The following is a 27,622-nucleotide window of genomic DNA, read 5'->3' on the forward strand; positions in this document are numbered from 1 at the left end:
TGCAAATCCCAGCTCCTCCTGGGGCTCCTCCTGCGGCTCCTCCTGGGGCCCAGCAGCCAGCCCTGCAGCACTGGGGCTGCCAGGCTGGGAAGCAGGAGGAGACCTGGAGTGCCCGCAGCCTGACAGGGAGCACAATTCCCCGCTGAGGGACGCTGGGAGCGGACTGGGCGCAGCCTCGTGCCTGCTCTGTGATGCCCTTGTTGGCTCAGGTGAATCTCAAAGGACATTTATTCCATTTGATGCAGGGAGTGCTCCCGGGATCCCGTGTGTAAGCCAGAGCTGCGTTCAGCAGTTCCGCCCCTGGGGCGTGCAGGGAAGGAAATGAGGGGGGAAAAGGAGCAGCGTGGACACGCCGGGGTTAGAGGTACAGAAATGAACCCTGGAAAGACACAGAACTGCGGCCTCTGTACTGGACTGTCACTGAGACGTGCTGCAAGGGCGGACCTCGGCACCCTGCTCGGGGCAGGATGGGTTTGACCAGCCCCTGCACCCCGAGGGTCCCAGGCTGGGACGGGCTGTCCCTCCTCTGCCCAGAGGCCAGATGCCAGGGATGTGATCCCACGGGCAATGAGTGTGCTGCAGCTCCACAGCCTCCCCCGGGATGGATGGGATCCCCGTGTCCTGATGGGATGGGATTCCCCTGTCCCAATGGATGGGATTCCCCTGTCCCAATGGGATGGGATGGGATTCTCCTGTCCCAGTGGGATGGGATTCCCCTGTCCCCATGGATGGGATTCCCCTGTCCGAATGGGATTCCCCTGTCCCAATGGATGAGATTCCCCTGTCTCAGTGGATGGGATTCCCCTGTCCTGATGGGATTCCCCTGTCCCCATGGATGGGATTCCCCTGTTCCAATGGATGAGATTCCCCTGTCCCAGTGGATGGGATTCCCCTGTCCTGATGGGATTCCCCTGTCCTAGTGGATGGGATTCCCCTGTCCCAATGGATGGGATTTTCTTCGGGCACATTTTAAGGGGAAAACGTTGGTTTATTACTTAGCATTAATAAATTCTGCATTTCCCTCACTTCTTGGGGTCCCGAAATACTTCAGGAGCATGGAATTGTAGATTTGGGGGAAAGTTACCTGTATCTAGTGATAGGAACTTCCCTTAAAATGGAGGGATTCAGGGAAACAGGTGTGTGACCAACTCACCCGATTTCTGACAGGAAAACTCTGAACGCACTTAACAACCCGGTAAAATCAGCAGCACGGGGGAATGTGCAGGAGCCTGGGATTTCTTTTCCCTGAATACATTGAAAGTATCATCAGCTCTAAGGATGGAAGGGGTTGGAGACCTGCCAGCGGGACTAATCCACCTCAGCCCCCAGGTGGCATCACTAGACGTTAATTTATTCTCCTTTTTAATCCGTGTGACTAATTAATGACTTTATCTCGTTGTTCGGTAAGTAAAACCCTTTTCTTTCCTAGCCAGGCCGAATTCCCTTGGGAAGGAGGAGGACGGGCACAGCCCACAGAGGGGAGGGAAGCCTCAACTCCCGGAGTCAGAGGCACAAAGACATAACTAAAGCCGTGGCACCATCTGGTGTTTTCCCCGGTTCCCAGCACTTCTCCCTCCAGCCCACGGCAGGCGGCTTTTCCCAACGCTGCCGCGTTTGGGATGGAAATGCGGCCAGCGGGAATCCCCTCCCTGCCTCGCTCCCACTGCCACCCGTGGGCTTGGCCGCGGGAATTCCGGGACAAACGAGCCGTGTCGTTGGCACGGAAGGAGCCTCCACGCAGCAGCAGCTCCGAGGTCTCGGCAGGTTTCCCGCGTCATTTCCCATTTCCCGACAAAGCATTCCCTCCCACTCGGGCAAACCGGGAGCGGTGCCTGCCGGGCACGCTCGGGGCAGGAATCCTCGTCCCCTCCTGCGGGAGTGCAGGAGGAGCTGGGACATCTCCCCGGGGGCAGAGGAGCCGGGACGGAGCCCGTCCCGCCGGCACTGTTGGTGCTGCCGGCGGCCGGCGGTGACATCCCCGGTGCCCATGGGATGCTGTTATCCCCGTGCAAGGTCGCTGTGGCAGGGTCACTGTCCCAGCAAGCCTGTGCTGCCCTCCCAGCCCACAGAGCGGTTTGGGTTTGGGAAGGGACCTTCCCGAAACTCCAGTGCCACCCTGCCGTGGCAGGGACACCTTGGACTGTCCCCGTGTCCAGCCTGGCCTCGGGCACTGCCGGGGATCCAGGGGCAGTGGATCACAGCTGCTCTGGGAATTCCATCCCCACCCTGCCAGGGAACAATTCCTGCCCCAAATCCCACCTCAATCCACTCTTTTTGGTTTAGTCTTTGGCTTTGCTCTGCTTGACGAGGAAATTGTATTTTAACGGTGTGTTTCCTGTCCCATCCAGGAACAAGGATCATTTCCACACGCTGACAAGTATTGCGCCCTGGCTCTTCAGACAAATTCTTTTCCTGGGAATTATCTCCCCCATTAGGCTTCTTTACCCGGGGCAAAGCTCAGCACGGTCCAGCTGTACTCCCGGGTATCCCTCAGAGTCTGCTTGGAATTTGTCACAGAGATGCATTCCTTCCCGAAATCCCATCCAGCCCTGCCCTGTGGCACTGGAAATCCATTCCCGGTGTCCTGTCCCTCCATCCCTTGTCCCCAGTCCCTCTGCAGCGCTCCTGGAGCCCTTTCAGGCCCTGGAGGGGCTCGGAGCTCTCCTGGAGCTTCTCCTGTCCAGCCTGAACATTCCCAGATCTCCCGGCCTGGCTCAGAGCACAGGGGACAGCCATGGCCGCTGAGGGGACGGGGCTGAGCAATGGCTGTCGCTGGGAGCTGAGGGGACGGCAGTCGCTCACAGCGCTGAGGGGACGGCTGTGGGTGACACGGCGCTGAGGGGACAGCCATGGCTCACACGGCGCTGAGGGGACAGCCATGGCAGACACGGCCCTGAGGGGACAGCCATGGCAGACACGGCCCTGAGGGGACAGCCATGGCAGACACGGCGCTGAGGGGACAGCCATGGCAGACACGGCCCTGAGGGGACAGCCATGGCAGACACGGCCCTGAGGGGACAGCCATGGCTCACACGGCGCTGAGGGCCGGCGCAGAGGGGACAGCCATAGCTCACACGGCGCTGAGGGCCGGCGCAGAGGGGACAGCCATGGCTCACACGGCGCTGAGGGCCGGCGCAGAGGGGACAGCCATGGCAGACACGGCGCTGAGGGGACAGCCATGGCTCACACGGCACTGAGGGCTGGCGCAGAGGGGACAGCCATGGCTCACACGGCGCAGAGGGCACAGCCATGGCAGACACGGCGCTGAGGGCTGGCGCAGAGGGCACAGCCATGGCAGACACGGCGCAGAGGGATGCCGCAGAGGGGACAGCCATGGCTCACACGGCGCTGAGGGCTGGCGCTGAGGGGACAGCCATGGCAGACACGGCGCTGAGGGCTGGCGCAGAGGGGACAGCCATGGCTCACACGGCGCTGAGGGCTGGCGCAGAGGGGACAGCCATGGCAGACACGGCGCAGAGGGGACAGCCATGGCTCACACGGCGCTGAGGGCCGGCGCAGAGGGGACAGCCATGGCTCACACGGCGCTGAGGGGACAGCCATGGCAGACACGGCCCTGAGGGGACAGCCATGGCAGACACGGCGCAGAGGGGACAGCCATGGCTCACACGGCGCTGAGGGCTGGCGCAGAGGGGACAGCCATGGCTCACACGGCACTGAGGGATGGCGCAGAGGGGACAGCCATGGCTCACACGGCACTGAGGGATGGCGCAGAGGGGACAGCCATGGCAGACACGGCGCTGAGGGGACAGCCATGGCTCACACGGCGCTGAGGGCTGGCGCAGAGGGGACAGCCATAGCTCACACGGCGCTGAGGGATGGAGCAGAGGGGACAGCCATGGCAGACACGGCACTGAGGGATGGCGCAGAGGGGACAGCCATAGCTCACACGGCACTGAGGGATGGCGCAGAGGGGACAGCCATGGCAGACACGGCACTGAGGGATGGCGCAGAGGGGACAGCCATGGCTCACACGGCGCTGAGGGCTGGCGCAGAGGGGACAGCCATGGCTCACGGAACCCCCAGCGCTGCCCCCGCCGCCCGCCTCGCTCCCCTCAGGCGGCCCCAGCCCCTCAGGACGGGCCGGGGGCGGGGCCGGCCCCTCGGCGGGGTCGCGCTGCGCCTGCGCGGTCCCGCCGCGCCCCGGGGTGAGCGCCGCGCGGCGCGCGCGCGCTGCGGCGGGGGCGACGGCGCGCCGGGGGGCGCCGGCCGCCGATTGGCTGAGGGGCGCGAGGAGGCGGGGCCGGGAGGGCGGGGATTGGCGGGAGGCCGCGAGCCCCCGGCGGAGGCGGGCCCTGATTGGCCGGGGCGCCGCGCGGCGGCGGCCGGGAGCGTTGGAGCGCGGCGGCGGCCGGGAGCGTTGGAGCGCGGCGGCGGCTGAGGCCGGCCCGGGAGCGCCCGCACCGGCTCAGGTACGGCGGGAGCGGCGGGGCCGCCGGGCTCTGAGGGGACGGCCATGGCGGGGGAGCGCCCAGCCGGCCCGGGGTCACCGGGCTGTGGGCGGGGGCCGCCGCTTTGGCCATGCCCCGGTGTTCCGGCCGCAGAACAGCTGCTGGCAGGGGACCGGAATGTGCAGGCTCCATTGCCTTGGTGTTAACGGGAGCCCCGGAATGTGCAGGCTCCATTCCCTCGGTGTTAACGGGAGCCCCGGAATGTGCAGGCTCCATTCCCTCGGTGTTAACGGGAGCCCCGGAATGTGCAGGCTCCATTCCCTCGGTGTTAACGGGAGCCCCGGAATGTGCAGGCTCCATTCCCTCGGTGTTAACGGGAGCCCCGGAATGTGCAGGCTCCATTCCCTCGATGTTAACGGGAGCCCCGGAATGTGCAGGCTCCATTCCCTCGGTGTTAACGGGAGCCCCGGAATGTGCAGGCTCCATTCCCTCGGTGTTAACGGGAGCCCCGGAATGTGCAGGCTCCATTGCTTTGGAATTAGCATCCAGGGCAGAAGCAACAGCGTGTTGTGGCTGTGAAATAAGGCAGTGTGATTTTTCTGGGAAAGCTCACTTAGTGTTTTTCTGCATCTCTTTAGGCTGTCGTTTCAATGTCTGAAGAAAGAAGCGAGCCCAGGAAAGTGGAAGTTGCCCCGAGAGACTTCTCAGTGTGATTCAGGTAACGGGATCTGCTGAGACTGACTGTGCTGTTGACCTTAAAATCTTTTGTTTTGTGTGTTCACGTGCCTGTTTCTTGCACTCACGAAACTGACGCTGGCATTTTTCATTTCTGACAAACGTGAAGCACTGACTTCTGCATTTTCTGTCACGTGAAAAGATGGAATCCCGTAAAAAGATGGAACCCTCTGCTTAAAATTCCTCCAGAACTGTGTTTGTTGTGCAGCACATCCCTCCTCTGGGGAAGGTGAATCATAGAATTATGGAATGCTTTGGGTGGGAAAGAACTTTAAACGTTTAATTCCACCGCCCCTGCCGTGGATTCTTGTCTTGTTTCTGGGGCTGTTTGGGACAGCCCAGACCTGCTGCTGGGGTCTCAGTCAGTCCCAAGGGAGCAGCTCCCAGGCTGGGCTGTCAGAGGTGGTTCCTGCCAGTTCCAGAGCCCTGTGCTCAAGGGGACACATCCAGGACCTCCTGTGGGCTCCCTGGGACACCCTCATTGTTCCCTGCAGTTCCTGTGGTGGGGAATGCAGCAGCCCTGCCAGCATTGTCCCAAACTCCCTGGGTTTGGAGCAGGCTGGGGGTTTTTTTGGGACAGTAAACGGCTTTATTAGCTGGCTGTGCTGCAGCTGATGCAGCCAGGCCTCTGGTTTATCCCAGGACACAACAGCAGTACATGTTCTAGGGACTGCTGGGTGCTGAAGAGGGTTGTTCTGAGTTGTAGCAGACCTTTAAACCGAGGTGGATGTTCTCAGTTTGCAGCCCTTCCCTTTAAACCAAGGTGGATGTTCTGAGTTGTGCAGCTCTGGGGGGATATTCTCAGTTGTAGCAGAGCTTTAAACCAAGGTGGATGTTCTGAGTTGTGCAGCTGTGGGTGGATGTTCTGAGCTGTAGCAGACCTTTAAACCAAGGTGGATGTTCTGAGTTGTAGCAGAGCTTTAAACCAAGGTGGATGTTCTCACTTCTGCAGCTGTGGGTGGATGTTCTCAGTTGTAGCAGACCTTTAAACCAAGGTGGATGTTCTCAGTTTGCAGCCCTTCCCTTTAAACCAAGGTGGATGTTCTGAGTTGTGCAGCTGTGGGTGGATGTTCTGAGCTGTAGCAGACCTTCAAACCAAGGTGGATGTTCTGAGTTGTAGCAGACCTTTAAACCAAGGTGGATGTTCTCACTTCTGCAGCTGTGGGTGGATGTTCTGAGTTGTAGCAGAGCTTTAAACCAAGGTGGATGTTCTGAGTTGTGCAGCTGTGGGTGGATGTTCTGAGCTGTAGCAGACCTTTAAACCAAGGTGGATGTTTGTCCCAGGGTGACTTTCTGATGCCTGTACCCCCAGCTGTCTGTTCTGGGTGTGCTGTATGTTGAGTTCTGTGCCTTTCAGGCTGGTTTTGGGAGTGAAGCAGGGGAGGAAGAAGCAGTGTGCAGTTTGTTTTGAAAACAGAGTTCACTCCTCTGCATTCCTGCTCTGGGACTCTGCTCAGCTGAGGCACAGTCAGCAGCAGGACAGAAATCTTTTTTGCTCATAGTTTAGCTGGCTGAGGCACAGAAGCTTCCTGGACTGTTTTGGGGTTTTTTTTTCCTTTTTCTTGGGACTGTGTAAAGCTGCTCTGAATGGAAAAACCCAGAGGAGGACTGAGGGCTCCCACCTGGGCCTGGACCCCTCAGCATTTTGTCAGCACCAAAGGAGCTGAGCTACAGCCCGTGGCAGGGACCTTCTGAACTTGCCATCTTACCTGGGAATAACAAAAGGTTTTATGGTTTCATATTATTCATTCTTTAGGCCTGTGGGCACTCTGTTTGTTCAGTAAATAGTTTTTTCCACTTTTCTCCGAGGAAGTTCTTTCCTGGACTGCTTGGGGAGGAGCTGTTTGGGTTTGCTTCCCAGAAGGGACCCGGTTCAGGGGGTTTTCTCCCAAATTTGCCCTAAACCAGGACAATGTTTTGGGTTGTGCAGCCCTGGGTGGATGTTCTGAGTTGTGCAGCCCCTTTAAACCCAGGCTGGATGTTCCCAGCTGTGTGTTGTGGAAGCTGTGGCAGTTTTTGGGGAGGGAAGGAGTCACATCTGGAAGTTTAAAGCCAGGCCTTGGGGCTGGGCTGCTGCCTGAGCTCAGCCTGAGCTCAGCCTGCCTGCGTGGGCTGCTCTGGGGGAGCTTTAGAGAGCCTCAAGTGGGATTCAGATGAGGTGATTCAATGAATTTATAATATTTTTATCACGTTAATTGTTTTCCCCTTTGCACCAGGGAGAAGAATCCGTGATTTTGTCGTCTCTGGTTCATTGTTTTAACAGGTTTCTATTTATAAACTCCACCTGCATTTAAATAGTTTCACGGGCCTTTCCCAGTCCTGTGGGCTTTAGGGCTGAAGTGTTTTTAACTTCTCAGCTGTGCTTAAGTAATACAGATTTATTTAAAAACTGATATAATGAAGAGTTTTGGCCAGCCTCGATCTGGAAGAAGTAGTGGGAGACCTTAAAATCCCACAGCAGGCAGCTCATCCTGTTTGACCAGGTGTTTCTGTGGAAACAAATGGAATTGTGACAGCAGGTGCCAGTTCATTGCTGAATTTTAAAAGGGTTGGATGTCTAAAGGGTGCGGTGTGGCTCCAAAAACACTTAAAATCACAGTAACTTTCCAGCAGTTGCTGACTGACTGCGAGGGGAGGTGTTTTTCAGTCTCTGTCAGTGCAGCTTCCGACTTTGTTTGGGTCAAAGGTTGGACTCGGTGGTCTTGGGTGATGCTGTGCTTTATGAGGTGGGGAGCAAAGGGGTGTCCTGCCTCAAGGCAAGCAGGGAGGGAGCTGAGGCCCTAACTTCATTTCTTTCCAATTAATTTCTTTTTTAACAGGAAGTGACAAAAGTAAGGGGTGAAAACTCTCAGATTTACAGAAGCAAAGGCAAGTGTCATCAGTTGGAGTTTACTCCAGGCTCATGTTGTTCCTGTGGAAGGAAAGCCCAGTTTGTGCCCCCAGCTGGAGCAGTGAGGAGCAGCTTGGGGGCAGCCAGGCTTTGGAGGGAGGCGCTGTGTGTGTCTGGCAGCTCAAAGCTCTCAGGCCTGTGTAATGTTCAGTTCCCATTGCCTGGGGCAGCGGCAGAGAGGCTTTAAATGCAGATTAATGGCAGTCCCTGCTCCTGTACCCTTGCAGTTATACCTGACACTTCACAAACTCCTAATTATTTTAGTTCGGACCTGTGAAGCTGCTGAGGAAGATTTCACCTTTTGAGTGAATGTAGGAGGTGAAATGAAAGAATTAAAACCCAGCAGGCTGTTTTACCCTGAAGTCAGCTGGGATGGGGAAAGCAGCTCCTGCTCCCAGGTGTTTCTCCCTGCCCCGGCTGGAATTTCCCTCCTGCCCAGGTGTGCCAGGAGAGCTCTGCTGGGGCTGCTCTGCCTCCAGGTGTGTGCTTCCTGCTCCAATTCCCAGCCTGGGCTCAGGGGGAAAGGGCAGGAGTGCAGCTCAGAGCCCTCCCTGACATCAGAATAGAATATGATATAACAGAATAGGAAATATAATGGAAAAGATGATAGAATAGAATAGAAAATATAATAGAATAGAAAATAGTATATAATAGAAAATATAATATAATAGAAACTATATTATAATAGAAAATATAATAGTATATAATAGGAAATATAGTAGTATATAATAAAAACATAATAGTAGAGTATATATATTATGTTTTCTATTATAGTATGTATATAACATTTTCTATTATATATATTATATTTTTTATAATATTATATATTTTATATTGTATCCTATTATATATATATTACATATTCTATTCTATAAAATATAAAAATATATATTATGTATTCTATTCTATAAAATATAATATGTATTATATTTTCTATTATAGTATATATATTTTATTTTCTCTAATATTATATATAAATATTATTTTCTATATTCTGTATTCTATATTCTATATTCTATTCTATAAAATATGTTTTGTAATATATATTTTATATTATATATTATATAATGTATTTATCATATCATATCAGTTACATCCCAGCGTTCAGGTGCAGAGGCACTTGCACAGTTCTCTGCTGGGGCCTGCGGGTACGATGGAGCTTGCCTGTTTCTCTTGGTCAGATTTAGTGTTTTGCTGTGAGACGGGATTAGGAGAAAAAGGCAAAACAGGCTGAGCTTAAAGGCAAACAAATAGATTTATTAACACACACACTAAAAGAAGAAAGTGAGAATTAAAATGCAACTTTCAGAATACTCTTCTTCCTATTACAAAGTGCTCACTTTTTACAAGCAACATGAAGAGACAAAACTACGGTTTTTAGTCAGTTTTACCATTTAAAAATAATCTTCTATCGGTTCTTTAGGAGAGGAGTTTCTCTTAGAACTCCTGTGGAGATTCTTTACTGACAACATAGAGCAGTTCTCTCGTGGGTCTTAACTCTCACAAAGAGCTGCTTTGGTGGAGTTTCTCTTTTAGCAGTTCTTCAGCACTGCACATGGGTCACTGCTTATTTGGGGTGCTGTTTAAGGATGCTTCTTTTAGTATAAAACAAAGATTTTGTTTTTTTCTTCCATCTCCAAAACCAGAGATCTCCTTTTTTCTCAGGAGCAAAGGGTTTCCTATCACTTTTCTTGCTCTGTTTAAAATTCTCCATTAAATCTTAATTCTCTCAGTCTCTAACTCTGAACTAGAGCTGTGTATCTCCTCTAAACAACATTCATTATTTTTATTAGTATTATTTATTAGTATTATTTTTATTAGTATTTTAGTGCTAAGAGAGAAGGCTTTGCCAGGTTCTCTTGGAAGCACTGAGTGCTCAGAAATCCCCTCCCAACAAAGAAGAGTCTTCCCTTCCTGAGAGGGAGGGGTAAGCTCCTAATTAGATTATTTCCAACATTTTACTGCTCAGAAACCCTGCTGGAATATTTCATTTGTCTTACCCAACAGGGGCACTGCTTTATTTTATTTGAGGAAACAATCTTGGCTGCTGGATTTGCTCCTGGTGAATCCCACAGGATTGACGTGAAGTTCAGCCTGCAGACCACCAGGCAGGTTGTGAAATCCCATTTTTACTGCTCAGGCTTTGGGGCAGCAAAGGAAGAGGAGGGTTTGTCCTCCAGAGCCTGCAGAGCTCCTGGGGCCGGGCTCAGTGATCCCCTGGGGGCTGCAAATGGATCTGGAGGGCTGTGAGATTAAAATAACACCTTGGGAATGGGGCTGGCACCTCCAGCACCGCTGTCACCTTCACCATCCTCACCCTGGCCTGCGAATTCCTCAGGCTGGGACTTGTCTCTGTTGTGGGCACTCAGCTCTGGCACCTCCTGGTGTGAAGTCACAGAAACTCTGGTGGTTTGGAACTCTCCTGGAGCTGAAGTTTGAACTTGTTCTGCTTTGTCTGGGGGGAACCTGTGGTAAAGGTTTGAGAAGGCTTTCAAAGAAACCTCTGATTAAATATTGTTACTTGTTTTATCTTGGTTTGACTTGAATCCAGCGGAATCTTTATCAGTTTCTGACCAGGTGAGGTCGTTGGGCTCGCCCTGGGGCTTGGACCAGGGGCTTTTCCTGGAACCACAGAATGATTTGGGTTGTAAAAGTCCTCTGAGTCCCAGCTGTGCCCAGTCCCCACCTTGTCACCGAGTGCCACCTCCAGGAATTCCCAGGACACCTCCAGGGATGGGCAGCCCAACCCTCCCCGGGCACTGCCAAGGCCTGAGCAGCCTTTCCCTGGGGAAATTCCTGCTGCTGTCCCACCTGAGCCTGCCCTGGCCCAGCCCGAGGCCATTTCCCCTTGTCCTGTCCCGTTCCCTGGGAGCAGAGCCCGACCCCCCCTGGCTGTCCCCTCCTGTCCGGGAGTTGTGCAGAGCCACCAGGTCCCCCCTGAGCCTCCTTTTCTCCAGGCTCAGCCCCTTGCCCAGCTCCTCAGCCCCTCCTGGGGCTCCGTTCCCTTCCCCAGCTCCCTCTGGTGCCTCAAGTTCCAGCTTTCACATTTTCCACGTTCAAAGAAAACAGAGAACGTGCAATGAGGAAAGCACACCACCACAACAACCTGAAGCTGTCATTGGGCAATTAACCCCAATATGGAAATGGACCAAAACTTACCAAAGGGTGAGAACTCGTGACTCCAGATCCATCCTGGGCTCTTGTGCTGCCCAAGGTGTGTCCCCTAAAGACCCTTTGATAAATCCCTACTTTATTCCTTTAACTCTGCCCAGCCTCTGTTCCAGGTGGCAGCACCTCAGCTGCTCCATTCCCTTCCCATCCTGGAGAGCTCCAGGGGGTTTGTGAAAAATGAGTCCCGCTCCCTTAGAAAAATTGATAAGTTTAATAAAAATTAAAAATAGACAGTTAGGAGGCAGAAAGGCATAAAGTTCCAGCTGGGGTGTCTCAGCAGAAAGCACGCACTTCTCTTTCAATTACTGTGGTTTAAGGATTGCTGGTTTACATATTCAATAGATATTAATGCATCCTTTTCGAGTTTTTGTCTGTTTCAAGTATCCTCAATCATCTTATCCGATAGATTTATTTGTGGGTGGCTCCACTCTGTCTGGTAACAGGGGTCTCATAAATCTTTCTCTTGAGGTTTTTGGTTGTTTTCAATTTGATTAAAAAACCCAGAAAGTTAGCAGGGTTTTTTTATGCAGCGTTACGAGGTGGCGACCTTTCCCTCATACCTTCTGGCTTGGTCAGTTTAGATGTTACAAAGAAGAAGAAAAAAACCAACTTGGTTCTTTTTACTATTTACACTGTGTCACAATCAGAAAACACATTCATCACTTTCTTAAACTCTATTAATAAAAGACAGTACACTACCATTACACATAGAGTATTCGTGTTAATATTTGTGAAAAGCCAACTTTGTAATAGAAATTTCTACCGAGCCTGTCCTGACCCCTGTGCAGAGCTCCCTGCCCCCAGCAGACCCACATCCCACCCCCCTGGGGCTGGCCCTGAGACCATCCATGGAGCCCATTCCCAGCTGGATGGATGTGCCTCCATCCCTGCCTTATCCCAGCCAGGAGTGTCCCTGCCCCAGGGATTTCCCACCCTGGGCTCGGTGGGGCTGTGTCCTGCGTGGACAAACCAGATGTTTCTTGTTCCTTGCAGAAAGCTCCCAGCTCCAGCAGGGATGGCAAGGCATGCAGGCAGCACAGCTTTCATGTTTCAATCCTGGGTTGGTTTTTTTTTCCTAAACTACTGGACTGCCTGTTCATTTTTAATGAGGCTTCCTGCATTATTTGGGCAGGTTTTCGCAGAATCTTCCAGAGCAGCTCGGGATCCACTGGATTTATGGGGGGGGGGGGGAAAGAAAAGGAACCTTTGACTTGTTTGGAATTTCACTGCAGAACTGTAATCACTGGGAGGTTACAGTCCATTGCCTGACTCTCATCCAGGCGGGTTTTCCCTTCCACCCTCCCAGGCTGGAGCCAGTTTTGGTTTGCAAAGGTCTTGCACAATCTCCTGAGTTTAGAACGTCTAAAAACATCAGTGAGAGATCCAAACCTTTGGGTTTTGGGGAAGCTGCTGCTGGAAGGTGCACGGTGCTTCCCACAGGTGCTCCTCTACTTGCTGGAGATGCAGAAATAACATCTCAGGGTATTTTTCCTACTTTTGTGCACAGCTGCTTTTGCTTCACTTAGCGGTTCTATAAATGATGGGAGCGGAGTTTAAAATGTTAAAGATAAATTAGAAGAATTGTCAGAAGTGGTTCAAATGTGCTTTAAAAGGTGTTGCCAGTGTACTTTAATAAGCAATAAAGGTTGGTGTCCCCCTGAAATCACTTCAGCTCCCTCCTCTTCCTAGGAAAAGGCACAGGGGAACAAATCAAACATTTCTGATTAATTATGTTTGACTGCTGAGGAAAGGGATACGGAATATGAACCAGGAGAAGAAATAAGAGCATCAGATATTTTGGAGAGACAGAGGGAGAGGAGGGGATTAAATCAGTCATTGTGGGGTCCTGGTTCAAATTAGGAAAGAAAAAGAAAAATACTTTGTGATTTTATTGAAATCTGAATATAAGGACCTTTGTTTCCTAAGTGAGTTTGATTTTATGCTTGAACAAAACATTTACGGCAGTTCAGAAATGGTTTTAGATGATTTCAATCAGTGGAAGCCAGACGAGTCCAGAAGCTCAAAGCAGGGAAATGCCAAAGCAGATGGACACCAGTAACATTTTCTGCCAGCACAGGTATGCCCTCAATTTCTATTCAGTATCTTCATCCCACTGATGTTATTTATTAAATTACATTATTATTACATTTTTCAGAGTGAGTGAAGTGACAGGGGAGGAAAGCTTTTCCCTGGAACACCCTGGAATGGCAGAAAAATGAAGACAGTCAGAAAAACGACAGAAAAAAAATCACTGAACCTCCCTCCCTGTGTCAAGCACAGCCACGCCCCAAAGTGGTTTTCTGATTGATTTTAATTACAGGTTGTTTCTCACCATAAATAGGTACGGGCGCAGTTTTATCCTAAAGGTCAGAACCTCCTTTGGAGTGTTCCTGACAGGACGGAGCAACATTCAATCAAACAAACCCACCTGTGGTGATTTCCTGAGCCCTGAGCCAGGCGGGCACAGCCAGGGGTCCCTGGGGTCTACCTGCAGCCAGGATCTCAAATCTCACCTCCCATGCTGGGACAAAGCAGTGGGAGAGAAACAGAGAGAAAAAAGGTGTCAAACAAAGGGAAACAAGAAAAATGGGAGTTTATTAAAGCTGGTTTAGGTGGTGGCTGAGGGCAGGATTTTCCCCAGTGGCTGGTGTGGGATTTAGGAATTGTCTTTGCTGTGAACTCTGTCAGAGGGTGCTCCTGAGGCCACACAGGTGTTGTACCTGTGGAAAAGAAGGTGAAAGGATGAAGGGAAATGAGAAAATTTTGGAGGTTTCCATCCAACACACTCAGCTGCACTTTTCTAAGGTACTGCATCGTTTTCTGGTTTTAATTTAAGGTTGCGTTTCATTAAGGATTTCCCAATGACTGCATTCCTGGGCCTGGCAGTGCCCAAGGCCAGGCTGGACAGGGTTTGGAGCAGCCTGGCACAGTGAGGGGTGTCCCTGCCATGGCAGGGGTGGCCCTGGGTGGGCTTTGAGGTCCCCCCACCCATCCTGGGATTCTGGATTGGAGTGGTTTCCCCTCCTGTGAGCAGCTCCCTCAGGGATTCCTGGCTGCCACATCATTCCAGCCCGAGTTGCGTTTCGTGGATTTTGCTGCAATTTTCTTTTAACAAGCAAGGAGCCAGCAAACAAACAAACGAAGGCGACCCCCAAAAAATCCCCACCAAAAACCCCAAGCCAGCCTCCCCACCGCCTTCAAAGAGCCCAGCCTAACAAACCAAACCAGCTCAGGCCGAGCTGCTCTCTCTCCCTTCCCTCTTTTGGGAGCTGAGCACTGTAATTTGCATCCCAAACATAGTTGCAGTTCTTGTGGGTTTGGTTCATTCCTGTTTGGAGCTAGAGAAAGACTCCCCACTTTCCTTCTTCCCTCATCACCGCGGGATCCTCCTGTGCCTGATGGTTCGGGGATTAAAAACAGGTTTGGCAATTCTTCTCATGCCACCTAATTTCCACCTCTTTCCCAAATGTTGGGCAGTAAGGTGGGAGTTGGGCTTTTTTTCCCAGGGAACGGGGAGAGGAGGAGAGGAAATGTCCTCGAGCTGTGCCAGGGCAGGCTCAGCTTGGATACTGGGAACAATTCCTGCATGGAAAGGTTTGTCCTTCCCTGGCACAGCTGCCCAGGGAGGTTTGGAGGGGTGGAAAGACCTGTAGGTGTGGCACTTGGGGACATCACTGGTGGCCCTGGCAGTGCTGGGGATTGTTGGGCTCCGAGGGCTTTTCCTGCCTGGACAACTCTGTGTTTCCCCTGCTGGGTTCTCTCCTTGCTCTGTTCAGGGGAGGCCCTGCCCAGGCAGATCCTCCCCGAGGTGTTTCCCCCTCTCACACTGGAGCAGGAGAAAAGCAGCTCATGAATCCAGAGAGTGCCTTTGGTGGGTTTGGGGAGCAGGTCCAGGGCTGAGCTGTTTTCCTTTTGAGCCCCAGGAGAGGCTGAGGAGCTGGGCAATGGGCTGAGCCTGGAGAAAAGGAGGCTCAGGGGGGACCTGGTGGCTCTGCACAACTCCCGGACAGGAGGGGACAGCCAGGGGGGGTCGGGCTCTGCTCCCAGGGAACAGGGACAGGACAAGGGGAAATGGCCTCGGGCTGGGCCAGGGCAGGCTCCGGTGGGACAGCAGCAGGAATTTCCCCAGGGAAAGGCTGCTCAGGCCTTGGAAGGGCCCGGGGAGCTTTGGGGTGCCCATCCCTGGAGGTGTCCCAGGAATTCCTGGGTGACAAGGTGGGGATCAGGTTGGACTCGATGCCCTGGGGGGGCTTTTCCTGCTGAAGGGTTCTGGGATCACGGAGAGGGCAGATCCCTCACTCAGGTCTCATTTCTGGGGCAGCTTGGGAGAGCTCAGTCCCTCCTTTTCCTTGCAGAGGGTGACACTGAACTCCAGTGAAACGGAATGGTGTCAGCCTGGGTTCCTCCTGCCTCTTTATCCAGGAATTCTGTGGGGCAGCCTTGGGACCCGTGTCCAGGCACTGGGGATGACCTGGAGCCCCTGTCCTGGCACAGTGGGAGGTGTCCCTGCCATGGCAGGGGTAGCACTGGGTGGGATTTCGTGTCCCTTCCCACCCAAACCATCCTGGGATTCCATGAATGAGGAATTTCCAGGGAAAGAGGTGAAGTCGTGGTCCTGTCAGGTGCTTTGTGGAACGAGGTGGCCAAAACCCCCCAACTTTTACAAGTCATTAAAAAATGCCACTGAGGCTTTTCCCTGTTAAAAAAAAATAATCAATAAAGACGCAGCAGCTCGTTGGTTCCGAGCCTGTGGCTTTCTAAAGGAGGAAAAACCAGGGAAATACAATGGATTTTCGGGTCGGAGCCCCTGTGGTTGTTCTTTGGTGGGTTCCAGGCTGTGGGATTGCAGCAGGAAATGGAGAAGATTGTTCCTCAGGGATGTGTGTGAGTGCCAAGGCACGACTTCTGCTGCTCCTGCTGGCACTGGAGGCTGCTGAAGCCTGGGCTGAGCCAACTGCCTCCTCTAGGTCTGCAGGGAAGGATTGTTTGGGATTTTTTGGTCTTTTTTTGGGGGGTGGATAGACACATAAAACCCTACATTTAATGGTTTTTAGGTCGATGAGTTTGGTATGGAAAGAATAATGTAATCACTGGTTGAGTTATGAATTAACTTTTACACTGATGCTGAACTAATTTGCCTTTTTTGCTGCAGTGGACTGAAATTTGGCATCTTTTAGGACTGTGCAGTGAAATAAGCCCTGAGAGCTGCTGAATTGTCCCTGTGCCCCCTTCCCTTGGGGCACAAGCTCCTCCCTGCTCCTGTCACTCTTTTGATCTGTTTTTCTAGGAAAGGGAGGCCTCTGCCACCAACCTGGTTTTATTCCCAACTGAATGAGTTGGAAAATCTAATTTCCCCGGCCTTGGGTGTTGGGGTTCAAAGTGAAATAGATTTTGACAAGTCTCATTTAAAGCCAAAGCCACCATCCCCACAAATCCTGGGCGCTCTTTTCCAGGCTAAAGGATTCAGTGGTCCTGCAGGGAAAGGGAATGGGATGAGCTCGTTCCTCCTGACCCCCAAAGGCCCAAACATGCAGCATCTCCCCTTTTTTTTTTTGGCTCAGAGAGGCCTGACTTGCTCGGTGTTTTACAAACAAAACCCCTTGGAACACAAGGGAATTCTTCCTGGGGTATTTCTGCAGGTGTTAATGCAGCTCTGAGCTTTTTAAACTAAAGCAGCTCAAGTGTTGAGAATTCATGTTTGCTGTGCCTCGGGAGGTGTTAACAAGCCTGAAGTGTGTGTGTGCAGTGGGATCACGAGGAGAAGTGTCTGTCCTGGAATTCCAGCCCCCAAACAGCATCAGACTGTTCCCCCTGAGGGACGGAATCCTGTTGGAACAGCAATTCCAACGCAAACAGGGTTTGTTGTGGTTTTTTTTTTTTGCCATTTCTGTCTCCAGAATGATCGAGGAGAGTGGGAAGAGGAGGAGGACCATGGCGGAGAAGAGGCAGCTGTTCATGGAAATGAGTAAGTAGGAAATGTGGAGGCGTGATGTCAGTGATTCCTCCCTGAGAGCTTCACTGTGACAGCTGCAGCACATCGTCCGCGTCCTGTCCCGCATCCAGGGGGCTCCTGGAGGAGGAGGATGCCCCAGGGGAGGCACAGCTGCCTGGGAAGGTTCTGAGGTTCATCCCCAGGTCTTGGGGAGCTCCTTCCTTGGGAAGCGTTCACATCTCTCATCCATGCCAATGCTTAAAGGTTTGTGCACAACTGTTTAAATGAATAACAACAACAGACAGAGCACTTTTGGCTTTTAAAAAAGATTAAAAATGGCCCTGCAGTGCTGATGTGAGTGGAGAAATGGTTCGGGGGCTGATTTGTGCAGGACCATCCTCTGGAAGAGTTAAGAATTTGTGTCTGCATGACATCCCATTATCCTGCTGTCCTGCAAGGATCAGGGCTGAGGGGAGTTCCTGTGTTAGGCCAGCATGTCCTTAATTCCAGTTACAGACTGAGGGAGCTCTGACTTCAAGCTGCAGATTTATACTGGTTTGTTTCTGGAACAGCACTGGAATGGAATCATGGAGCGGCCTGAAATCCCACCCCTGCCATGGCAGGGACACCTCCCACTGTCCCAGGCTGCTCCAAACCCTGTCCAGGGGCAGCCACAGCTGTGCCAGGGCCTGCCCCCCCTCCCAGGGAACAATTCCTGCCCAAAATCCCATCTGGCAGTGGGAAGCCATTCCCTGTGTCCTGTCCCTCCAGGCCTTGTCCCAGGTCTCTCTCCATCTTTCCTGTCAGCTCCTCCAGGCCCTGCAAGGCCACAGTGAGGTCACCCCAGAGCCTTCTCTTCTCCAGGCTGAACAGTCCCAAGTCTCTCAGTCTTTCCTTACAGCAGAGCTGCTCCATCCCTGTGATCCCCTCAGTGCCTCCTCTGGACTCTCTCCAGCAGCTCCAGGTGCTGGTGCTGTTGTCCCCAGGGCTGGGGCAGCTCTGCAGGTGGGGTCTCACCTGAGCACAGGGGGCACAATCCCCCTGAGTGGGCTGAGTGTGAGTGTGGGGAATGGATTTGGGGGGAATTCTCACAGCCTGGCAGAAGGCTCACACAGTATGGATCTGTGTGCAGACTTTGAGACAAGAAATGCTGACTTAGAAATGCCGTGGGATAGCACAGACGTTCCTGAGAGAGAAATTGGACTAGAAACAAGTTTCAAATAAGACTGGACACTTTAGAGAAATAGAACCATGAAAGGTGCACTGTAGCAGGACCCACGAGGGGTAAGTTTGGATGATTGGCTTTAAGGCATTTGCAGCATGGTGTGGCAAAAGCTGACAGGCCCAAAAACACCTGTAATGGATTGGAATTAGGAAATAGTTTGGTTTGTGGTTGTGACGGTGTGAATTGTAACATCTGTGTGGTGTCACCCTTCTCACGAGACTGAGAATGGAATAAAAGTCTTTCAAACACCTCTCAGTTGCCCCACCTCTGGGTCAAAAAACCCCCACAATCCAGCATGTGAGGAGACACTCGAGCCTTTTTCCAAATCCTCCTCCCAACAACATCAGGTGAACAACAGGGTGCATCTCTATTTCAGATGGAAGCAAAAGCCCAAACCTTTTGTTGTTGTTGTTGCAGGGGCCCAGAACTTCGATGTGATCCGGCTCTCCACGTACAGAACCGCCTGCAAGCTGCGCTTCGTGCAGAAGAGGTGCAACCGTGAGTGGTGTCCCTGCTCCTCCTCGCCCCTGCTCCTGCATGGCTGCCCCAAAGGCTGCGCCCTGCCCCTCTGCAGTGCACAGGGGGCACTGAGCGGGTCCTGCCAGCTGGCACTCAGACACACGTCTGACGTTGTCCTAGTTTGGAAAGGCAGGAGTCTGCCAGGGAAAGCCGGAGCTCCCCTGGGAATGGAGGATGGAAACCCCCTCCCTCTTAATTATTGTGATTTTGAAATTAAGGGGCTCTCAGGCGAAGATTTGGGAATTGGAATAACAGTTCTTTACTGGGAAAGTTAAAAATAAAATTGTAGTAGCACAAAAAAAGAAAAATAAACGAACAAAAAGAAAACCCTGCCAGAGTCAGAAGAGGAGCCGAGCCCCTGTTGGTCAGGGCGTTGGCGTCAGCCCAGATAAACCCTCCTGCAGCGCCAGCTGTGGTTCTGTGGGAGCAGAGATGATCCTGGAGAAGGGCCCAGTGGTGCTGAGATGGGTCCGGGCTCCCTCGGGGAATCCAGTGCACACAGGCTGTGCTGCTGTTCTGAATGCCAGGGGTGATCCAGGTGGGAATGCTGGGCTCCTCCCCCTGGGTGGAGCCTCTCCCCGTGGGATGATGGGATTGTATCAGCCCTGCAGTGAGCCTTGATGGCCCATGGACAGCAGATATCCCCCGTGGATCCTAGAAGGGATAGAGAACACTGCCCCAGCTGGGTTAACAGCTGCCCATGAACAGAAGATCCCCCTGGAGTTATGAGGGATGGCTCATGGATCAGATAAAGAAACACCTCCCCAACGAGTTTCAACAGATTGGAATAGAATACATCTTGCGTTGAACCCCAGACAAATACGTAATTAAATATGTCGTTAGAAAAGAGCAGTGATCCTTGCCTGATCCTCCGTGATATCTTCACGCCTATTGATGTTCAGAACATGAAGTGCCAGGGCAGCTGTGGTGTTTGGCTGCCCCCGGAGCTGGGTGTGGACGGTCTCAAGCTGTGTGAGGGGGACCCCAGAGCACCCCCAGTGGGCACAGGGACACTCCCTGCCTGGCGCTGTCCCTGTGGGGACACGTGTGACGTCAGTGACCATGGGGAGCTCTGGGCAGGGCAGGTTTTCCCCTCCTCTGCCATGGGCTCTGCCCCTGGACAGCTCCCAGGACACAGGTGAGTGCCAGGTGAGCAGGATGCACCTGCCTGTGCTGAGCTGGGCACAGCGAAGAGCCCGGCAGGAGAACGTGTGGGAGGAGATCCCTAATCCAGGGCACAGCAACTGCTCTGGCCTGACGAGGAGGAGGAGGAAGAGGAGGAGGAGGCCAGGAGAAGGCCTGAGGAGGAGGTGGAGGCCAGCAGGACGCATGTCCCTGCTGTGTCCCTGGGCTGTGGCGGCCATAGCCCAGATCCTGGTGCTGGTTAGTGCTGGTTACTTAAAGCTGATTAGTTAGTGCTGGTTAGTTCCAGGTTGAGGATTAGAACTCTGTTTTGGACCAGGGAACACAAAGCAATGCCTGTTCCAGGTTTAGAACTCTGATTTCCAGCAGGGAGCATGGAGCAATGCCAGTTCCAGGTTTAGAACTCTGATTTCCAGCAGGGAGCTCAGAGCAATGCCAGTTCCAGGTTTAGAACTCTGATTTCCAGCCGGGAGCTCAGAGCAATGGCAGTTCCAGGTTTAGAACTCTGATTTCCAGGTGGGAGCTCAGAGCAATGGCAGTTCCAGGTTTAGAACTCTGATTTCCAGCACGAGCACAGAGCAATGGCAGTTCCAGGTTTAGAACTCTGATTTCCAGCAGGGAGCACAGATCCAGGAGGGAATTTCACCGTGTCCCTGCTCTGGGTGCTGGGACATGTTCAGGTTGGGTGGCTGCTGATCCTCAGATGTCTTCTCCACCCTCCTGCAAGCCTCAAAGCTTGGAAACATTTCAAAGTGTTGTTTAATGTGGTTCTGCAGATCATTTAATGTGGTTTGGAAGAGGTTTTCTGCACGGTGTTTACCCTCCTTAGACACAGCAGGGGAAGGCAGGGGAACGTTTGGAGCCCCAGACCTGTGTTTATAAAACACCGTGCTCTGGGTTTGGGAGCTGGATCAACTGGAAACAGTCAGAGTTCAACTGGAACATCAGGTTCCTCCGTCGATACTCCACGGGTGTCTTGGGTTGCAGTATATAACCAAAAGTTGTATTCAATTCCCAATCTGTTAAACCAGTTGAGGAGGTGTTTTTACTTTATCTCATAACTCCAGGGGGATCTTCCGTTCATGGGCAGCTGTTAACCCAGCTGGGGCAGTGTTCTCTATCCCTTCCAGGACCCATCCAGGGGGTATCTGCTGTCCATGGGCCATCCAGGCTCACTGCAGGGCTGATACAATCCCATCATCCCACGGGGAGAGGCTCCACCCAGGGGGAGGAGCCCAGCATTCCCACCTGGATCACCCCTGGCATTCAGAGCAGCAGCACAGCCTGTGTGCACTGGATTCCCCGAGGGAGCCCGGACCCATCTCAGCACCACTGGGCCCTTCTCCAGGATCATCTCTGCTCCCACAGAACCACAGCTGGCGCTGCAGGAGGGTTTATCTGGGCTGACACCAACGCCCTGACCAACAGGGGCTCGGCTCCTCTTCTGACTCTGCCAGGGTCTACAGGATTTTTTGATTGTTTGCTTTACTACATTTGTGTTTTCAATTTTTCCAGTAAAGAACTGTTATTCCTATTCCCAAATCTTTGCTTGAAAGCCCTTTAATTTCAAAATTACAATATTTCAGTGGGAGGGGTTTCCATCCTCCATTCCCAGGGGAGCTCCAGCTTTCCCTGGCAGACTCCTGTCCTTCCAAACCAAGACAACGACTCAGCATGAGGGTGTTGATGATCCCTGTGGACGGTTTGTAGTGGGTTTAGAGCATCATCAGATCCCAGAATGGTTCGGGTTTGGGAAGGGAGCTCAAAACTCATCCAGTGCCCCCCCTGCCATGGCAGGGACACCTCCTGCTGTCCCAGGTTGTTCCAAGCCCCAGTGTCCAACCTGAGCTGGAACATTTCCAGGGATCCAGGGGCAGCCACAGCTGTGCCAGGGCCTGCCCACCCTGCCAGGCAGGAATTCTGGCTGGTGGCTAAAGCACAGCCTGCTCAGGGGCGCGCTCTGCTCCTTCAGGAGCCGTGTCACCCAGGTGCTGCAGGGCGGAATAAAAGCCACACCTGGGCACCTCTGTGGGGCTGGGCTCAGAGTCTCTCCCCGCGCAGTGGCTGCTCCTGCCAAGGCAGTGCCATCACGGGGGGGTTACACGCCGTGCAGCACAGGAGTTCACGGCTTCCCCTTCGCCTTCAGTTCACCTGGTCGACATCTGGAACATGATCGAAGCCTTCCGAGACAACGGCCTCAACACTCTGGACCACGGCACCGAGATCAACGTGTCCCGCCTGGAGACCATCATCTCCTCCGTGTACTACCAGCTGAACAAACGCCTGCCCTCCACGCACCAGATCAGCGTGGAGCAGTCCATCAGCCTCCTGCTCAACTTCATCCTGGCAGCCTACGACAGGCCAGTACTGCCCGCCGTGTGCCTGCCCTGCCCTGCCCTGGGGGCTGGACGAGTGTGCTCAGGGCTGGGGGGTCAGTTCTGCTCCCTGGGGGGACCTGCAGCCCCTGGGACAGCTCTGGGGTGTCAGTTCTGCTCCCTGGGGGAACCTGCAGCCCCTGGGACAGCTCTGGGGTGTCAGTTCTGCTCCCTGGGGGAACCTGCAGCCCCTGGGACAGCTCTGGGGTGTCAGTTCTGCTCCCTGGGGGGACCTGCAGCCCCTGGGACAGCTCTGGGGTGTCAGTTCTGCTCCCTGGGGGAACCTGCAGCCCCTGGGACAGCTCTGGGGGGTCAGTTCTGCTCCGTGGGGGAACCTGCAGCCCCTGGGACAGCTCTGGGGTGTCAGTTCTGCTCCCTGGGGGGACCTGCAGCCCCTGGGACAGCTCTGGGGTGTCAGCCCTGCTCCCTGGGGGGACCTGCAGCCCCTGGGACAGCTCTGGGGTGTCAGCCCTGCTCCCTGGGGGGAGCTGCAGCCCCTGGGGCAGCTCTGGGGGGTCAGTTCTGCTCCCTGGGGGAACCTGCAGCCCCTGGGACAGCTCTGGGGTGTCAGTTCTGCTCCCTGGGGGGAGCTGCAGCCCCTGGGGCAGCTCTGGGGGGTCATTTCTGCTCCCTGGGGGAACCTGCAGCCCCTGGGACAGCTCGGGGGGGTCAGTTCTGCTCCCTGGGGGGACCTGCAGCCCCTGGGACAGCTCTGGGGTGTCAGTTCTGCTCCGTGGGGGAACCTGCAGCCCCTGGGACAGCTCTGGGGTGTCAGTTCTGCTCCCTGGGGGAACCTGCAGCCCCTGGGGCAGCTCTGGGGGGTCAGTTCTGCTCCCTGGGGGAACCTGCAGCCCCTGGGACAGCTCTGGGGTGTCAGCCCTGCTCCCTGGGGGAACCTGCAGCCCCTGGGGCAGCTCTGGGGTGTCAGTTCTGCTCCCTGGGGGAACCTGCAGCCCCTGGGACAGCTCTGGGGTGTCAGCCCTGCTCCCTGGGGGGACCTGCAGCCCCTGGGACAGCTCTGGGGTGTCAGTTCCGCTCCCTGGGGGAACCTGCAGCCCCTGGGACAGCTCTGGGGTGTCAGTTCTGCTCCCTGGGGGGAGCTGCAGCCCCTGGGACAGCTCTGGGGGGTCAGTTCTGCTCCCTGGGGGGACCTGCAGCCCCTGGGACAGCTCTGGGGTGTCAGTTCCGCTCCCTGGGGGGAGCTGCAGCCCCTGGGACAGCTCTGGGGTGTCAGTTCTGCTCCCTGGGGGGACCTGCAGCCTCGGGGCTCTGTGCTGGCACCAGCTCTGTTCACTATTTTCATTGGTGACATGGATGAGGGGATTGAGCCTTTCATCAGGAAATTTGCAGGCAGCACTAAGCTGGGAGCATTTGTCGAGCTGTTGGAGGGCAGGAGGGCTCTGCAGAGGGGCCTGGAAGGGTTGGGTGGATGGGCAGGGTCTAACAGGATGAAGTTTAATAAATCCAAGTGCCCAGTCCTGCACTTTGGCCACAATAACCCCCCGCAGCTTTATGGGCTGGGGGCGATGTGGCTGGACAGTGCCCAGGAGGAAAGGGACCCGGGGACACTGGTGACAGCAGCTGGACATCAGCCAGCAGAGTGCCCAGGTGGCCAAGAGGGCCAAGGGCTCCTGGCCTGGATCAGGAATGGTGTGGCCAGCAGGAGCAGGGAGATCATTCTGGCCCTGGAGTGGGCACTGGTCAGGCCACACCTCGAGTGTGTGTCCAGCTCTGGGATCTCAGTTCAGGAAGGACGTTGAGATGCTCAAACACGTCCAGAGCAGGCCACGAGGCTGGAGAGGGGCTGGGATCACAAACCCTGTGAGGAGCAGCTGAGGGAGCTGGGGGTGTTCATCCTGGAGAAAAGGAGGCTCAGAGGTGACCTGGTCACTCCCCACGGCTCCCTGAGAGGTGGCTGTGCTCAGCTGGGGTCGGTCTCTCTCCCCAGGCAGCGCTGACAGAACCAGAGGACACAGCCTCAGGCTGAGCCAAGGGGAATCTGGGTTGGGTGTCAGGGAGAAGTTTTGCACAGGAAGAATAACAAAGCACTGGGATGGTCTGGAGTGGTGGAGCCACCGTCCCTGGGGGTGTTTAAAGCAGACTGGATGTGGCACTCGGGGCCAGGGTTTAGCTGAGTTGTCGGGGCTGGGTTGGACTCGAGGATCTCGGGGATCTCTTCCAACCTGTGATTCTGGGAATACTTTTAAAGAGCCTCCTGGCACAGCTGGAGCCTTGTTGTGACTTGGGAGTCCTGTTCTGAGCTCAGCTCCTGTTCTGGGCTCTGCTCCTGTTCTGGGCTCGGCTCCTGTTCTGGGCTCGGCTCCTGTTCTGGACTCAGCTCCTGTTCTAAACTCAGCTCCCATTCTAAACTCAGCTCCTGTTCTGAGCTCAGCTCCTGTTCTAAACTCAGCTCCTGTTCTAAACTCAGCTCCCGTTCTGGGCTCAGCTCCTGTTCTAAACTCAGCTCCTGTTCTAAACTCAGCTCCTGTTCTAAATTCAGCTCCAGCTCTGGGCTGGGTTGGGGTGAAACTCTCCTGGGGGCTTAGCAGTGCTTGAGAAGCGAGGGTGTTTTGTTGAGTTTGGCCCCACAGGACCCTGTCCAAGCCCAGCCTTGTCGGGCAGTCGGTTTGCAGCCCCTCTAAGGTGCTGTGACCCCTAACGCTGGTTCCCATTTCCAGCTCAGGCTTCTGTGCAGACATCCCTCCCTCTGCTGATCCTCAGCCCTCTGTGCTCTCTGAGCAGCAGCTGCTGGCCTCGGCATTTCCTTCTTTTGGCCTTTCCCCAAATCCCCTTTTTTATTTCTCGGCGGGGCCTGGTTTGTGTTTTCTGCCCCGCAGGGAGTGTTGGAGTCTCCCTGGGACAGAGGAAAATGCAGGGGTGGAATTACAGCCTTCAGAATTAAAGCTTTTGAATTAAAGCCTTTAGAGAAATTAAAATACATTGAGCTGTGTAAACATAAAGTAGAAGTTTAAGGTTTAAAGTGTCTTAAGAATTTGTTAGTTAGCGTGAGGCCTAGTGCTTTAAGGCTTGGCAGTTTAGTTTAGGACATCACAAAAACAGAGGGAACATTGCTTGCAGTACTAGAGAGAGGAAATACGAGTTTTGTGTAAATGGGATAGAGCTTTTCACATTAATAGATCAACTTCTAATGTTAACAGGTACGTTATGTGATAGAACTTTTGACATTAATAGATGTGTCATAGGATAAAACTTTTAATGTTGATAGATATGTCATAGGATAAAACTTTTAATATTGATAGATATGTGATATGATAAAACTTAATATTGATAGATATGTCATAGGATAAAACTTTTAATATTGATAGATATGTCATAGGATAAAACTTTTAATGTTGATATGTTATAGGATCAAATTTTTAATGTTAATAGATATGTTATAGGATAAAACTTTTAATGTTGATAGATCAGTTATAGGATAAAACTTGTAATGTTGATAGATTTGTTATAGGATAAAACTTGTAATATTGATAGATGTGTTATAGGAAAAAACCTTTTACATTAATAGATATGTTATAGGATAAAACTTTTAATATTGATAGATATGTTACAGGGTAAAACTTTTGACATTAATAGATATGTTACATGATAAAACTTTACATTAATAGATAAGTTACATGATAAAACTTAATATTAATAGATGTGTTACATGATGGAGCTTTTTACATTAATAGGGAGGTTACAGGATAAAACTCATCTGTTACTCCTTAATAGAGGAGTTACATGTGGAAGTTTTAATGCCATTTTTGGTAGGTTTTTTGTAGTTGTCCACACTTTCAGAATTAGGTTTGGATTGGTGTAGAAAGAACGTTTCAGAGTCGTGTTTTTAGCTAATCAGGTGGTTTGTAAACAGAGAGTTGAATACGCATTTATGATTTATAAATATAAAAAGCTGTTGTTTTTGGAGCAGCAGCGTTTCCCCAGCACTGAGTGTGCCGAACTCCCGTTCTCGTTGTTATTTCCAGGCTTTGATCCTCTCCTGGTGGGCTAAAACTCCTCATTGCCCCCAGACAGAAGCTGAGTGTGTCCCCCAGAGAACCGAGGGCAGATCAAAGCAGCGCGAGGCTCAGGGCAGATTCTGTGCCAGCAGGAGCCAGGGCTGCTTCTGTTCACTAAAATCTCCGGGATTTGAACCCAGGAATGGTCACGTCTGGAGCAGCTGCCTCTGCCCCAGCGCTGCCGTTCCGCCGCGGAGTGGACTGCTGGCTCTCTCATCTCACCTGTTCCCATTCTTTTCATTCCGGGGCCGTTTTCATCCTGACTTTTCTTTTTTTCCCCCACCTTCAGTTTCCAGGTTAAGTTGAATTTTTCTGGCCGGAATTTTTCTAAAACACAGAAACGTGCCACTTTAAATATTCTTTTTTTCTTTCCCCCCCCAGTTTCTCCTAATGTGTTTTATTTCATAACATTATTCCAGAGGCCTTCAGTTCGAGCTGCCGTGTTTAGACAGTGACACAAATTCCAGGTGTTTTTATCGCTCTGAACCTGGGCACTGCAGCTTCTTCCTGAGCTCCTTCTTGGATCTTCTTGGAGCTGCCTTTCCTGGGAAAGGGAATTTCCTGGGAATTCTGCCTGACGGGGTGCCCTGAGGGGGAACTCGGGCTCTGGCACGGCTGGAATGCCGCAGTGGCCCCTGGCACAGCTGGAATGGGCTCTGGCACAGCTGGAGTGCTGCAGTGGCCCCTGGCACAGCTGGACTGGGCCCTGGCACAGCTGGAATGCCGCAGTGGGCTCTGGCACAGCTGGAATGCTGCAGTGGGCTCTGGCACAGCTGGAGTGGGCTCTGGCACAGCTGGAATGCCACAGTGGGCTCTGGCACAGCTGGAATGAGCTCTGGCACAGCTGGAGTGGCCCCTGGCACAGCTGGAATGCTGCAGTGGCCCCTGGCACAGCTGGAATGAGCTCTGGCACAGCTGGAGTGGCCCCTGGCACAGCTGGAATGCTGCAGTGGCCCCTGGCACAGCTGGAGTGGGCTCTGGCACAGCTGGAGTGCTGCAGTGGACCCTGGCACAACTAGAATGACCCCTGGCACAGCTGGAATGCTGCAGTGGCCCCTGGCACAGCTGGAGTGGGCTCTGGCACAGCTGGAATGCTGCAGTGGCCCCTGGCACAGCTGGAATGAGCTCTGGCACAGCTGGAGTGGCCCCTGGCACAGCTGGAATGCTGCAGTGGCCCCTGGCACAGCTGGAATGAGCTCTGGCACAG

At 53.2% G+C, this 27,622-nt stretch overlaps 1 protein-coding gene across 4 annotated transcripts in view; it reads left to right on the forward strand.

The window, feature by feature from the left end:
• The first annotated feature begins 4,350 nt into the window (after window positions 1-4,350).
• DTNB (dystrobrevin beta) overlaps window positions 4,351-27,622 on the forward strand; it is a 159,247-nt gene continuing 135,975 nt past the window's right edge. For all 4 annotated transcript variants that reach the window (XM_066180189.1, XM_066180191.1, XM_066180192.1 and 1 more), the window contains exons 1-5: window positions 4,351-4,430; window positions 5,048-5,127; window positions 17,103-17,170; window positions 18,780-18,860; window positions 22,171-22,384. In XM_066180189.1, the coding sequence (XP_066036286.1) occupies window positions 17,104-17,170; window positions 18,780-18,860; window positions 22,171-22,384 (362 nt within the window). In that variant the 5' untranslated portion in view covers window positions 4,351-4,430; window positions 5,048-5,127; window position 17,103. The remainder of the gene's footprint in view (window positions 4,431-5,047; window positions 5,128-17,102; window positions 17,171-18,779; window positions 18,861-22,170; window positions 22,385-27,622) is intronic.

Source organism: Chamaea fasciata, unplaced genomic scaffold (genome assembly GCF_029207755.1).
Source record: "Chamaea fasciata isolate MVZ Bird 193981 ecotype frontalis unplaced genomic scaffold, bChaFas1.0.hap1 SCAF_3, whole genome shotgun sequence".
NCBI classification, from domain to species: Eukaryota; Metazoa; Chordata; class Aves; order Passeriformes; family Sylviidae; genus Chamaea; species Chamaea fasciata.